The sequence below is a fragment of the Tachyglossus aculeatus genome, chromosome 5 (genome assembly GCF_015852505.1).
Source record: "Tachyglossus aculeatus isolate mTacAcu1 chromosome 5, mTacAcu1.pri, whole genome shotgun sequence".
Classification (NCBI taxonomy): Eukaryota; Metazoa; Chordata; class Mammalia; order Monotremata; family Tachyglossidae; genus Tachyglossus; species Tachyglossus aculeatus.
Genome location: NC_052070.1, coordinates 54973653 through 54987919, shown reverse-complemented (window position 1 = coordinate 54987919; position 14267 = coordinate 54973653). Strand labels below are relative to the sequence as shown.

At 60.8% G+C, this 14267-nt stretch overlaps 1 protein-coding gene across 1 annotated transcript in view; it reads left to right on the top strand.

The window, feature by feature from the left end:
* Positions 1 to 14267, top strand: part of ATP13A2 (ATPase cation transporting 13A2) — a 37233-nt gene that overhangs the window by 21729 nt on the left and 1237 nt on the right. Inside the window, exons 6-28 of the mRNA XM_038746850.1 lie at positions 491 to 570; positions 1206 to 1280; positions 2400 to 2469; positions 2671 to 2805; positions 3310 to 3376; positions 3564 to 3695; positions 3828 to 3995; positions 4828 to 4938; positions 5060 to 5106; positions 5703 to 5891; positions 6695 to 6919; positions 7227 to 7328; positions 7460 to 7616; positions 7905 to 8025; positions 8393 to 8517; positions 8875 to 9035; positions 9583 to 9681; positions 9848 to 9927; positions 10155 to 10307; positions 10793 to 10889; positions 12687 to 12910; positions 13410 to 13561; positions 13834 to 14006. Of these exons, the coding sequence (XP_038602778.1) occupies positions 491 to 570; positions 1206 to 1280; positions 2400 to 2469; positions 2671 to 2805; positions 3310 to 3376; positions 3564 to 3695; positions 3828 to 3995; positions 4828 to 4938; positions 5060 to 5106; positions 5703 to 5891; positions 6695 to 6919; positions 7227 to 7328; positions 7460 to 7616; positions 7905 to 8025; positions 8393 to 8517; positions 8875 to 9035; positions 9583 to 9681; positions 9848 to 9927; positions 10155 to 10307; positions 10793 to 10889; positions 12687 to 12910; positions 13410 to 13561; positions 13834 to 14006 (2943 nt within the window). The remainder of the gene's footprint in view (positions 1 to 490; positions 571 to 1205; positions 1281 to 2399; positions 2470 to 2670; positions 2806 to 3309; positions 3377 to 3563; positions 3696 to 3827; positions 3996 to 4827; positions 4939 to 5059; positions 5107 to 5702; positions 5892 to 6694; positions 6920 to 7226; positions 7329 to 7459; positions 7617 to 7904; positions 8026 to 8392; positions 8518 to 8874; positions 9036 to 9582; positions 9682 to 9847; positions 9928 to 10154; positions 10308 to 10792; positions 10890 to 12686; positions 12911 to 13409; positions 13562 to 13833; positions 14007 to 14267) is intronic.

Genomic DNA, 14267 nt, shown 5'->3' with positions numbered 1-14267 from the left:
CCAACAGCGGGCTCACAGTCTAGAAGTTCAAACACTGTTCTAAATCCTGGGGTCTAATTAGGTCAGAAACAGTCCCTGTCTCACGTGGGGCTCGCAGTCTAAGTAGGAAGGAGATCAGGTATTTAATCCCCTTTTCCCAGTTGAAGAAACTGAGACACAGAGGAAGTAAAGTGACTAGCCCAAGGTCACGCAGCAAGCAATTTCACAGCCTAGGATTAGAACCCAAGTCCTCTGACTCAAAGACCTGGGCTCTTTCCACTAGTCCACACTGCTTCTCTTTCCCCCCACCCGTCCTCGCTGTGGGAGTCGAAGTGATATGTGGCCCCCGGTGCCACTGTCCTGGCCATCGCCCTCGCCCTGCCCTTTGGTCCTGGCCTCCGGTCTCTGGCCCCCAGCAGAGGAAGGCAGGTTCACCTGGGCCCTTTCCTTCCGGGGGACTGGGGCAGGGAGGTGGGGGCTTCAGCTTCTCCTTCTCCTCTCTGCCATCCAGAAGAGTATCCTGCGCTACTACGTGTTCCAGGGCTTGCGATACATCTGGACCGAGGCCCGGCAGGATTTCTGTCCAGCCTGGTGAGGGGCCGGGGGCGGGGGCACCAGATTTTATCGGCCTGTTGGTAGAGAGGACGGCCAGGGGTGTAAACTCTTGGAGCCCCCGGGTTTGGGGGCAGGAGGAGGGTCTGGTGGACTTGGGGCATATCACTTCATCTCTCTGGGCCTCAGTTTCACCATCCGAACAATGGAGCTGGTAGTGTGCCCATCCTGTGAACCCGCATTGGGCCCAGTGGGGACTAGGTGAGGCCTCTATCCCAGAACTGCCTGGTGATACTCCTGCAGGAACTGCCGCCGTGGGTCACTATGAGTGAGGCCTGTGACCCAGAGCAACTGAGTCCCCTTCTGGGGCTTTATCCCTGCTGCTGGGGGAGCCTCACTCCAGACTTCCAAGTGCTTATTAAGCGCACCTTAAGCGTTCAGTAAATACCATGATTAATTGTCCGACTGCCCCCCCACATAGGGGGAGGCCAAGCGCTTGGCCGTCCCCAGGCCTTTGATCATCATCAGTCGTATTTATTGAGCACTTACTATGTGCAGAGCAGGCCTTTGGTGGACCGGGAGGGACTGGAAGAGAGGGGTGGGAGCTGAGGGTGTCCGGATTGTCCCCGACACCCGGGCCCCAGTGACCCGTGGGCCTCTCCGGCTCTCCTCAGCGTCCTGGACAGCGGCTGGACATGTGGGGAGCTCCTCCACTCCTCCGGCCTGACCCGCCAGCAGAGCAAAGACAAGTAAGTGCAGAGCAGACTCCCCTCTCCCCACCCCACGAGGACCCGGGGTCAAGTGGACGGGAGCCGGGCCCAGACTCGATCTTCCTCGTCTACTGTGGCTCAGCGGGGTGACGGAAGAACCCACTTGTCTAAGATAAACAAGGAACCTGAGTTTGATTAATGGGGATGGGAGGACTAGTCATTTTATCTCTCTCTGGACCTGTTTGGCCATCTGTAAAGTGCAGAATCCCTCCCGTCACTGCCCCCTGACTGCCCAGTGGAAGGAGAGGGTGGGTGTCCTGGAGGTTGAGCCGCCCACAGAGCTGGGAGCTTCTGGAGGAACAGATGGGTTTTCTTTCCTCTTGTCCGGGAAGCCCTCCCTGAGGGGCTTCAGCCATTCATTCATTGTCGTATTTATTGAGCGCTCACTGTGTGCAGAGCACTGTACTAAGCGCTTGGGAAGTGCAAGTCGGCGACATATAGAGACGGTCCTTACCCAACAACAGGCTAGAAGGGGGAGACAGACAACAAAACAGAACATGTAGACGGGTGTCAAAATCATCAGAACAAATAGAATTAAAGCTATGTGCACATCATTAGCAAAATAAATAGAATAGTAAATATGTATGAGTAAAATAGAGTAATAAGTCTGTTCAAATATATACAAGTGCTGTGGGGAGGGGAAGGAGGTAGGGCAGAGTGAGGGGATGGGGAGGAGGAGAGGAAAAAAGGTGCTCAGTCTGGGAAGGCCTGGAGGAGGTGAGCTCTCAGTAGGGCTTTGAAGGGAGGAAGAGAGCTAGCTTGGCGGATGTGCGGAGGGAGGGCATTCCAGGACAGGGGTCGACGGCGGGACAGGCGAGAACCAGGTACAGTGAGGAGGTTAGCGGTGGTAGAGGAGTGGAGGGTGCGGGCTGGGCTGCAGAAGGAGAGAAGGGAGGTGAGGTAGGACGGGGTGAGGTGATGACTCTCGGCCTTGAAGCCGAGAGTGAGGAGTTTTTGCTTGATTCGTAAGTTGACAGGCAGCCGCTGGACAGACACCACTTCCCCCTTCCCCCGGTACCAGGGAGAGACACAGCCGTCGTCCCTTATTCTCCCCGGGCTTCTACGCCCTGCCTTTGACCTCCCGTTTTCCTCCTGCAGGAAGAAGATCTACGGGCCCAATGTGATCCAAGTGCCAGTCAAGTCCTACCTGCGGCTGCTCGTGGACGAGGTGGGCTCTCGCCCGGCTCCGCTGTCGATCGGCCGGGTGGCCCCAAGCCGGCCGCTCAGCCTCTCTGGGTCTCAGCCTACCCCGCTGTCAAATGAGAGCGATGAAAACCACCCTTCTATCCACCCAGGAGAGGCTCGGGCCCCTGGGGCCTCAGCTGGGCACCTGTGACTGCCCCCTCCCCGCTGTCCGTCTCCTCCGCAGGTGCTGAACCCGTTCTACGTGTTCCAGGTGTTCAGCATCATCCTGTGGGTGTGCGATGCCTATTATTACTATGCTGCTTGCATCCTCTTCATCTCCGCCAGCTCCATCGGGCTGTCTCTGTACGAGACAAGGAAGGTGGGCCGGGAATGGGGGCGGGGGGCCTGGTGGGGTGGGGAATGGTCGACGGTTCTCAGAAGAGAAGTCAGTAAGGGTGGGGGAGGGGAGGGGCAGAAGTAGCTGCCCACTCCCCCACCCCACTGGCTTCGGGGGAACTGGTGGGCCACCTCACCCCCCGCCGAGCCCCAAGAGGCTCCCCAGGCCTCTGTAGAGGGTAGTCAGTGAGGATGGAGTCTTCGGGCACACCTGCACCACCCGGAGCCCCGCGTTGGACTGGCCAGGATGGGGAATCAGAGCCCGCCCGCCCACCGTGCCCTGTCCACCTCGTGCCCTCCCCGGGCCCCGCACGCCGCCCTCCCCAGAATAGCCACCTCTCCGGCCTGGAGATTCGCCGTCGGAGGGAGGGGGCCCTGGGCGGCGAAATGGAAAGCCAGTGCCAGCTGAGAGTTGAGGGGCGCGGGACGCTGGCTGGGGCACGGGGCTGGCCCTCAGTTGGGGCTTGAGGCCGCTCTCCGCCCACAGCAAAGCCAGAGCCTACAGCGTATGGCCAGCGTGGTGGTGAATGTGACGGTGCGCCGGCCCGGAGGAGGTAAGGAGCTAGACCTGCTAGGAGCCCCTAGGGCCCTTCGCTGGCCCTGTCCCGCAGCGGCACAGCCGCTTCCCTCTGACCCGGGGACCCCGTCCGGCCCCGGCGAGCTGGTGCGGGACCACGGCTGGGAGGCGGGGGCTCCCCGGCCCTGGACTGGACTGAGGCGCCGGGGGGCCTCTGCCCACAGAGGAGGAGCTGATCAGCTCCACGGACCTGGTACCGGGAGACTGCCTGGTGCTGCCCGCCGAGGGGGTGCAGGTGCCCTGCGATGCGGCGCTGCTGGCGGGCGAGTGCATGGTGGATGAGAGCATGCTGACAGGTGGGGGCCCACCCCAGCCTCCTGCTGCCCCAATCCCCAGCTCCCGGCCTGCCCATTCCCCCGACTCCCTTCTCTCCTGCTCCCCCAGGACCTCTGCTCCCTCAGCCCCTCACCAGGGTGTCTCCTTCCTAGGAGAGAGCGTCCCAATCACGAAGACCCCCCTGCCCAGTGGGCCCACGGCAGCCCCCCTGCCCTACTCCCCAAAGGAGCACAGGCAGCACACGCTCTTCTGCGGCACCCTGGTCCTGCAAGCCAAGGCCCACCTGGGACAGGATATCCTGGCGATAGTGACCCGCACAGGTAAGGGGGCCCAAGAGGGGAGAGCAGGGGGCTGCCACCTCCCCGCTTGCTAAGTTGAACCAGATCCATGGGCAGTGGGCAGTGAAACAGGACAGGGTCAGGGACTATAAATGGAAGCAAAGGGTCCAAATTCTGTGAAACTACATAGCCCTCATTCCGTTCTCCACAGAGAGCCCCTCCGGCCAATTGGCAGAGAACAAGCCACTCAGCCTCAGCACCCAGGACTGACCTTGACAGAAGTGTAGGGCATTACCGGTTCCTTATTGGAGGCACATCTCCTCCAAGAGGCCTTCCCCGACTAAGCCCTCCCACTCCCTTCTGTGCCACCCTCACACTTGGATTTGCTCCCTTTTATTCACCCCTCCCTCAGTCCCACAGCACTGATGTCCATATCCATAAGTTATTTATTCATATTAATGTCTGTCTTCTCCACCAGACCGTAAGCCCATTATAGACAGGGAACGTGTCTACGAACTCTATTAATACTGTGCTCTCCCAAGCACTTGTACAGTGACTGATTGATTGCTTCCTGCCCCGGGTCTCAGAAAGAGGGGGCCAGTTGCCCTCAGGAGATTCTTGGGCTGCAGGGAGGGGAGGAGGGTGCCAGCGAGTGGGAGGAGCAGGCGCGGGCCAGGCCGCAACCAGCTGCGACAACGCTGCAGATCTGGAAAGTCCCGGCCTGAGGGTTTGAGCCTCCTTCCTGTGGCAGGTAGGGAGGTGGGTCCACCCCCGGTCTGGCCCATCTCCCCTCTGTGGTGTCCTGGGCCGGGCCCCGGGGGTGGACGGGAGGGGCCGCGGGGACTCAGGGCCCCCGCTCTCGGCCGGCCCCCAGGGTTCTGCACGGACAAAGGCGATCTGATCAGCTCCATCCTCCACCCGAAACCCATCCACTTCAGGTTTTACCGGGACGCCTTCAAGTTTGTCCTCTTCCTCTCGGGCCTCGGTAAGTTCCCCGGGACCCCCAGGCTGGGCCTTCCCGGGGCCGCCCCTGGTGCCTCCCCAGATGCTTCCCCCGGCGCTACCCGGGGTTCCCGCTGAGCCTGGCCCGCTGCTCTGTCTTTCAGCTCTGATGGGCACCATCTACAGCATTGTCGTCCTGATCCGCAACCGGGTAAGGGCCAGCTCCCAGGTCGGGGGGTAAGGGGGGCACCTAGCTTTTCAAGGAACCTCGCATCCACTTCCCACCACCCAGTGCCTCAGTTTTCCCACCACATTTGCTGAGGCGGCGTGTCATGACCTAAGACTGAGCCATGAGGTTCTTTCCTGTTTAGTCTTTCATCCCTCCTGTTGATTTTCCCTCTGAACTCCATCGCCAATTTGTTTTCTGGTCTCAGTGCTCATTGGCACTGTTCTGTTCCCCCCCGGGGAGCACTTTTCTGATGGGGCTGAATACTCTGGTGCTCTTTGAGCGTGTGTAGAGAGCCCCCAAACCTGGAACCAGGGGCATTCACAAAACCCATCCCCTCACCTGAGCCCGGGTCCTCCTGGAGCCTCCTGAACACCCCTGGTCCTCTCTACCCCTGTCCGTCCCATCACCCTCTGACCTGGTCACCAAAGTGACTGAGGAGCAGCCGCAGAGACAGTCAACCGCAGAGCCCCGCCCCCAACCAGGAAGGTCAGTGGTCAGTGCGCAGCCTGCCCGCCGGCCTGGGAAACCAAAAATGAGCCTTCACTCCCTCCTCTCCGGGTCTTCGCTCGGCCCGCCAGGTGCCCACGGAGCAGATCGTGATGCGGGCGCTTGACCTGGTGACGGTCGTGGTGCCCCCAGCTCTGCCAGCCGCCATGACGGTGGGCACCATCTACGCTCAGAAACGCCTGAAGGCCCACGGCATCTTCTGCATTAGCCCCCCGCGCATCAACCTAGGCGGCAAGCTGCGACTCGTCTGCTTCGATAAGGTGGGCGGAGGAGGAGACTGGGCATGGGGGCCCACGGGGAGTTGTGGAGAGACGTGGGGGCTGGTGCCGGGGTGGGTAAGGAGCGTAGGGATAGAACAGTGATGATACCTACCGTGGTGGAGGGCCTGTAGGGGAAGGCTTGCCTGGCCCCAGAGGTGGTCCTGGAGATGGGCACTGGCCCAGGGTGGGATGGGAGCAGCGGGAGGAAACCCCACTCAAGGCAGAGAGGCCCCTACATCCAGGGAACGGGGGCACAGGACAGGGCAGTCAAAGGGCATTGCCCCCAAGATGCAGCATTGGTCTCTCAGCTCTAAGACTTGGCGGCACGTCTGGCTCCGCCCCGAGTGGGGGCCATGCCATGGAAGCAGTTATAGGGGGCTTGGCCCAGCTCCGAGGGGGAGGGAGGGTCTTTCCCAGGATCAAGGACGAACCGTATCCCACCCCCAGGCCTGGTCCTGGTCCTCATCCCGGCACGTGTGCCTGTCCGGGAGTCCCCGGGTCCGGAACGTCCAGCGAGGCAGTCTGAACCTTGGCTCAGGGCTGGGAGGGATTTGCAGGGGCCGGGGGCTGGACAGGAGGACCCGTCTCCCTCTGGCCCCAGAGTCTGATGGGGAAGGGGCAGCCGGGGTTCAGGATCATTCATTCATTCAATTGTATTTATTGAGCGCTTACTGTGTTCAGACCACTGTACTCAGCACTTGGGAAGTACAAGTTGGCAACATATAGAGACTTTCCGTACCCAACGACGGGCTCACAGTCTAGGAGGGGATCAAGTCCGACCCCTCCTCACTTGTCCCCTGCAGACAGGCACGCTGACCGAGGAAGGCCTGGATGTGTGGGGGGTGGTGCCCCTGGGGGAGCCGATGCCCCCGGGGGGGCCGACCTTCCTGCCCCTGGTCCAGGAGCCGCGCCTCCTGCCCCCGGGGCCCCTGCTCAGCACGCTGGCCACCTGCCACACCATCTCCCTGTTCAAGGACCAGCCCATCGGAGACCCCATCGACCTCAAGATGGTCGAGTCCACTGGCTGGGTAAGGGGAGCCGGCTCTCACGGCCGGGCGGTCCAGCCCCAGCCCTCCCCCCTGCCCCCCGGCTCCCTGAAACCCTGGGGGCCCACAGCTCGTGGCCTGTCCAGGGGAGGCCAGCGATCCAGGGATCCCGTTTCCCCCACCTGCACCGCACTCCCCCCCCAGGTCTAGGGCTGTCTGGGCTGAACCGGAAAGCGCAGTCCACCCGGCCGAGGCCCGATCTTTCCCGTCGTGGGCTTGGCCCCCTCCCCCCGCCGCCCCAGGTGCTGCCCAGCTCCGGGACGTCTCCCACCTCACCATCCTTTCTCAGCTCCCAGAGGAAGGCGGTGGCGTGCTGGTGGTTGGTGAGTTTGGGACCAAGGTGCTGGCGGTGATGAGGCCGCCCGCCCCGGAGGACCAGCTGCATGAGGCGGTGAGAGGGGCTGGGGCCGGGGGGCGATGGGTGTGGGGGGGGCACGGGCAGGGGCTGGCCCCTGGTCTGTGGGCCCCGGGTCCTGGCCCGCAGAGCTGAGCCCCGGGCTCCTCCGTCCCCGCGCCCTCCAGAAGCACCAGGTCCCGGCTGGGATCCTCCAGCGGTTCCCCTTCTCATCGTCCCTGCAGCGGATGAGCGTGGTGGTCACCTGGCCAGGGGGCTCCCCTCCCGAGGCCTACATGAAGGGGGCCCCCGAGCTGGTGGCCAGCCTCTGCACCCCGGAGTCGGGTGAGTCCCCGAGGCGTCCCCCGGACTCCAAAGGCTGGCGAGGGCCCCCCGTGTGCCCAGCCTTTGCCTCCTGTGCCTAAGTCCCTAACCCCGCTAGTGTGCCCCCATCCTCCGTGAACAACCAGAGCAGTGTGGTCTTGTGGAGAGAGCTTGGGCCTGGGGGAGACCAGAGACTTGGGCTGCAGGCCCAGCTCCGTCACTGCTGATGGACTTTGGGCAGGCCTCGGCTTACCTGTCCGCAAAAAGAAGCTCCCAGGGCTGATCACTTAGGTCTGATTCCGCCCGCAGTGCCCGGGGATTTCTCCGAGACCCTCCTGCGCTACACCACAGATGGCTTCCGTGTGCTGGGCCTGGCCTCCAAGAGCTTGGCCGCCACCCCCAGCTTCCAGGCGGCCCAGGAGCTGACCAGGTGGGGTCCTGGAGGACTCGGTGAAGGATGTGGAGGATGGGACCCCTGGGAGTTGCGGAAGCTGGTGGGAAAGGTCGGATGGAGAGATCCTGGGGTTGGCGAGGTCTGAAAGCCAGCGCCCTCCCTGCCACCTTCCACACCATCCCAAAATCTCAACTAGGCTCTGACCTCATCCCCTACATGTCCAACCTTGCCCTCCATGGCACCATCCCCGCCCAACACTGCTCTGAATCCGTCCAGCGCACGCGTCCGCTTGCTCTCTTTTTTTCTCTCTCCCTCTCTCACGTACGCACATGCACACACTCTTCCTCCCCGCCTCTGCCGCTCCAAGATCTGACTTCCCCTCCTGGCTCTGACCCCTGGACAGGGAGGCGGTGGAAAGTGGGATGACCCTGAGGGGACTCCTGGTTATGCGGAACGTGCTGAAGCCAGAAACGGCCCCCACCATTCATCAGCTGCGCTGTGCCAGCGTGCGCACCGTCATGGTCACTGGTACGCAGGGATAGCCACGGCGGGGATAGGGTGCAGGGGTTGGCCCTCAGCCCGGGGTTGGGCAGGATGTCTGACGGGAGATCCCAGAACATAGTTTACCCAGCTCCTCCAGCCTCTCACTGCCCTGTCCAGGGGCGGTGACGGGTCAACCCAGGAGAAGGGGCAGAGGCCGTGTTAAGGTGCTTTGAAAGCTTCACTTGACCATCTTGGTGCCCAGCCACCCGAGGGCTCATGAGGGAGGAGGATCTTCACGGCGGGGGTTCATCCTGCCCCTTGCCACCCTGAGAAGCTCAGGGTCTCTACACTGCCCGCTCCCCCACCCTGGGTAGCTCAGCCCGCCCATCTTGGCCCTGCCAGGCGACAACATGTTCACGGCCATCAGCGTGGCCCGCAGCTGTGGCATGGTGGGGCCCCACGAGCGGCTAGTTTTTGTCCGGGCCACGGCCCCGAGCGGCAGCAAGCCTGCCGCCCTCTTGTTTGCCCCCTCGGACCACCTCCCAGGCAGCGGTCAAGCAGAGGTGAGTCTGCCTGCCCCGTCCGTGGGACTTTCTCAACCCTCAGGGCCCCTGTCTCAGTCCAAGCCCCTCTGCTTCCCCGTCACCCAGACGTCCTCAGTCGCCATCTCATCTGGAGACGGGCAGGGTCCCCTGACCCTGAGGTCGCCTTCTCCCTGTGTCATCTGTCACCCCCATAATAATAATAATAATAATGATGGAATTTGTTAAGCGCTTACTGTGTGCCAAGCACTGTTTTAAACACTGGGGGGATACTAGGTGATCAGGTTGTCCCACGTGGGGCTCACAGCCTTCGTCCCCATTTTACAGATGAGGGAACTGAGGCCCAGAGAAGTGAAGTGACTTGCCCAAAGTCACACAGCTGACATTTGGCGGAGCCGGGATTTGAACCCATGACCTCTAAAGCCCGGGCTCTCTCCACTGAGCCATGCTGCTTCCCTATGTGCTTCCCCATAGCTCCACCACCAAAGGGCAGGCTTCCCCTGGGGCAGAAGGAGGAAGGAAGGGAGTGGGGTGGGCATGGGAGGGCACCGAACTGCTGAGTCCCCAGGTGCTGACCCTGGCCGAGGAGCCGGAGCCGTGCCACCTGGCCCTCGACGGGAAGTCGTTTGGGGTGGTGTTGGAGCACTTCCCCGACCTGCTGCCCAAGGTGCGTGGCCCCCACTGCCCCTCGTCCTCTCCCCTCGGATTCTCCTCTTCTCCCCTTCCCCACCCCCAGGGCCTCAGTTCCTGCAGCTGCTGGCCGGATCCCCCTTTTCCCCGCTCCCAAAGCCACCCCCATCTGACCCCCCACCCTCACCGCTCCCCGCCCCCAGATCCTGCTCCGGGGAACGGTCTTCGCCCGCATGACCCCAGACCAGAAGACCCAGCTGGTGTCCTGCTTCCAGAGCTTGGAGTGAGCGAGCTGCCTCCCCGGGGGGCGCGAGGGGGGCTGGAGAAGACCCGAGGGAGCCGGGGTTGCTCTGGGGAAGGGTCCCAGGAGTCCTGCCTCCTGGGCCAGCCCTATCCTCAGGAGCCCCGCTGCCCCACTAGAGGGGCAGGGAGTCCCTGGAGAGGCCCCGGGAGTTGGAGCCTGCCAGCTGACTGGCTCCGTCTCGTTCTGTCCCGTCCCGTGCCGGGCAGCTACTGTGTGGCCATGTGCGGGGATGGCGCCAATGACTGCGGGGCTCTCAAGGCAGCCGACGTGGGCATCTCCCTGGCGGAGGCGGAGGCCTCGGTGGCCGCCCCCTTCACGTCCCACCTGGCAAACATTGAGTGTGTGCCCAGGGTCATCAGGTACGTGGGGTGAGGAGATGGGGGAGGAATCTGGGGGCGGGGAGCCCTCTCTCTGTGTCCTCCTCCCCACCCGCTGTCCCAGATGCCCAGATTATCCCTGCCCATGCCCCAGAGAGCAGCCGGCTCCACCTTTATCCGTCATCCTTCGTGCTCCATCTCCCTCCCCAAGAGCCAAAGAAGCCTCAGAGGCCTGATGGGTCCCCGGCTCTCTGCGGGGTCCTGGGTGTTGACTTTCCTCTCCCAGGTCGGCAAAGAGGGGGAGAGGTGGGAATCTGCCCCCTCAACACCTCCACCATAGTCAGTCGTATTTATTGAGCGCTTTCCGTGTGCAGAGCACTGTCCTAAATGCTTGGGAGAGTACAATATAACAGTATAACAGACCCGTTCCCTGCCCACAACGAACTTACAGTCTAGAGGGGTGGGTGCTGGGGGGAGGAAGGAGTATCTGATGGTGTCAACCTTCCCCCTACCCCGGTCCCTCCCAGGGAAGGTCGCTGCTCTCTGGTCACCTCGTTCGGCGTGTTCAAGTTCATGGCCTTGTACAGCCTCATCCAGTTCATGTCGGTTCTGCTGCTCTACACAGTGAGTGTGGGGGGTCCGGAGCGTGAGACGCCAGCTGACCTTTGGCCAGTCTGTCCACTCTCTAACCGGGCCCTAACGGTGTTCAGAGTGCTGGGCTAGGCCCAGGGGGGTGCCAGCAGTCCCTGTTCTGGCTCTCTTGGAGTCAGAAGGGAACTGGAGAGACAGGTACCTATGAGACCAGCTCTACAAACAGAAAAAGCCCTTAGTGTCACAACTGCAGGTACATTTGGCCCCATTTGACCCCTTTCCTCTCCCAAGCGCTTAGTACAGTGCTCTGCACACAGTAAGCACTCAATAAATATCTGTGCCGGCCATGCCTCAAGTCCCCAAGCCCTGAGCCAGTTGTACCACAAGCAGAGGGAGACAGTGCTCAATTTGTACCGTCAGTCAATCAATGATATTGATGGAGCTCTAAGTGTGTGCAAAGCATTTGGGAGAGTAAAATACAACAGAATTGGTACAGAAGCAACGTGGCCTAGTGCATAAAGCATGGGCCTGGGAGACGGAGGGCCTGGGTTCTAATCCTGGCTCTGCCACTTGTCTGCTGTGTAACCTGGGACAAGTCACTTAACATCTCTGTGCCTCCATTACCTTATCTGCAAAATGAGGATTAATACTGTTAGCCCCATGTGGGACGTGGACCGTGTCCAACCCGATTAGCTTGTGTCTGTCCCAGCACTCAGTGTAATAATAATAATAATGCTGACATTTATTAAGTGCTATGTGCAGATCACTGTTTTAAGTGCTGGGGAGGTCACAAGGTGGTCAGGTTGTCCCATGGAGGGCTCACAGTCTTAATCCCCATTCTACAGATGAGGGAACTGAGGCACAGAGAAGTTAAGTGACTTGCCCGAAGTCACACAGATGACAATTGGCAGAGCCGGGGTTTGAACCCATGACCTCTGACTCCAAAGCCCGGGCCCTTTCCGCTGAGCCACACTGCTTCTAGTGCTGGTACATAGTAAGCTCTTAATAAAGACCTTTAAAAAAACCCAACAGATCCCTGCCCACAAGGAACTTACAGCCTAGCAGGGTAGACAGACATATTAAAATAAATTTCAGGGAGAGGGAATCCTAAGGGAGCCTAAGGATATGGGTGTGGGAGGGTGTTTTGGGGGGCATTCCCAGGGGTTGAGGGAAGACGGAACAAAGTGTATAGGTGATACAGGAGGGAAGGCGTTGGTAGGAAGCAGAGATAAATTAGGGAAGAGCTGGTGTGAAGTGAAGGCATGTAGGTAACGGGGGGCTTGGAGGCTGAGCCTGCCGCCCCTCCCCATCATCATCATCATCATCAATGTATTTATTGAGCACTTACTATGTGCAGAGCACTGTACTAAGCGCTTGGGAAGTACAAATTGGCAACATATAGAGACAGTCCCTACCCAACAGTCAGCTCACAGTCTAAAAGGGGGAGACAGAGAACAAAACCAAACATACTAACAAAATAAAATAAATAGAATAGATATGTACAAATAAAATAAATAAATAAATAAATAGAGTAAAAAATATGTACAAGCATATATACATATATACAGGTGCTGTGGGGAAGGGAAGGAGGTACGATGAGGGGGATGGAGAGGGGGATGAGGGGGAGAGGAAGGAAGGGGCTCAGTCTGGGAAGGCCTCCTGGAGGAGGTGAGCTCACAGCAGGGCCTTGAAGGGAGGAAGAGAGTTACCTTGGCGGATGGGCAGAGGGAGGGCATTCCAGGCCCGGGGGATGACGTGGGCCAGGGGTCGATGGCGGGACAGGCGAGAGCGAGGTACGGTGAGGAGATCCCATCTGGTCCCCCTCCCCAGATCAACACCAACCTGAGCGACCTGCAGTTCCTGTTCATCGACCTGGTGATCACGAGCACGGTGGCCATGCTGATGGGTAGCGCCGGGCCGGCCCGGGAGCTGGGCGTCAAACGGCCGCAGGGCGCTCTGCTCAGCGTCGCCGTGCTGGGCAGCCTCCTCCTGCAGACTGCCCTGCTGGCAGGCACCCAGCTCTCTGCTTACTTGGTCACCACCGGCCAGCCCTGGTGAGGCCCCGGGAGGCGGGGGACAGGGGGGCGCGGCTGGGCACACGGACCGGCCCCTGAGCCAGCTTGGTCCCGGGGAGCGTGGATTCCTCTTCGGGGCACAGTTTCCCCATCCATAAAATGGATGTCTGAGTGGAGGTCCTGGTGGGAGAGGGAGAGCGACCCCCCCTCAAGGGGACCACTGCCGGGAAATGTCCCCAGGTTGCCTGGGCAGGGGCTGGGAAGGGAGACGGCCCCAGCAGGGGCTCAAAGACAAAGAATCGAGGGCTGGGGACTTAGATTCCAATCCCCATTCTGCTGCTCACACGCTGTTTGACCTGGGGCCACTAACCTACCCTCTCTGGGCCTTCCATTACTGGAGCAGGAGAAGAAGCTGAGCCCTCTCCATTGCTAGAGCAGTCGGAGAGACCCGTGGGCTCCTTTGCCCTCTCCCCTCCCCAGGTCCGGCCCACTCCCCTCCCTGAGCCCTGCCCTCTCGCCCTCCCTTCGGCCCCGGCAGGTTCGTCCCTCTGAACAGCACCGTCATGGCCCCGTGGAACCTGCCCAACTACGAGAACACCGTCGTCTTTTGCGTCTCCAGCTTCCAGTACCTCACCCTGGCTGTGGCCATGTCCAAAGGCCACCCCTTCCGCCGGCCTCTCTACACCAATGGTGAGGGCCCGGTGGAGCGTTCATTCAATCGTATTTATTGAGCGCTTACTGCGTGCAGAGCACTGTACTGAGCGCTTGGGAAGTACAGGTTGGCAACATATAGAGACGGTCCCTACCCAACAGCGGGCTCACAGTCTAGGAGTGTCTGGGTCATCTGCTGGTTTGCTGGGGGGAGGGTGACTCGTCTGCCCTAGGACAGGGGGATGGAAGTCAGTGTTGGGGGAGGTCCGGGCCCCGCTGTGTATGTGACACCCCCTGTCTCCTGGCCTCAGTGCTCTTCCTCCTGGCCCTGACTGTGTTGGGCGCCCTCCTGGTCTGGCTGACCCTGAGCCCACCCAGCTTCTTGTGCTCCATGCTGGAGCTGCGGAGCATCGGAGATGGACACTTCAAACTGCTGCTCCTCGGGATGGCCGCGCTCCACTTTGTCGTGGCCTCCGTGCTGGAGGTGGGGATGATAATAATAATGGCATTTATTAAGCGCTTACTATGTGCAAAGCACTGTTCTAAGCGCTGGGGAGGTTACAAGGTGATCAGGTTGTCCCACGGGGGCAGTCTTAATCCCCATTTTACAGATGCGGGAACTGAGGCACAGAGAAGTGACTTGTCCAAAGTCACACAGCTGACAATGGGCGGAGCTGGGATTTGAACCCATGACCTCTGACTCCAAAGCCCGGGCTCTTTCCAGTGAGCCAAGCTGGGATAAGGC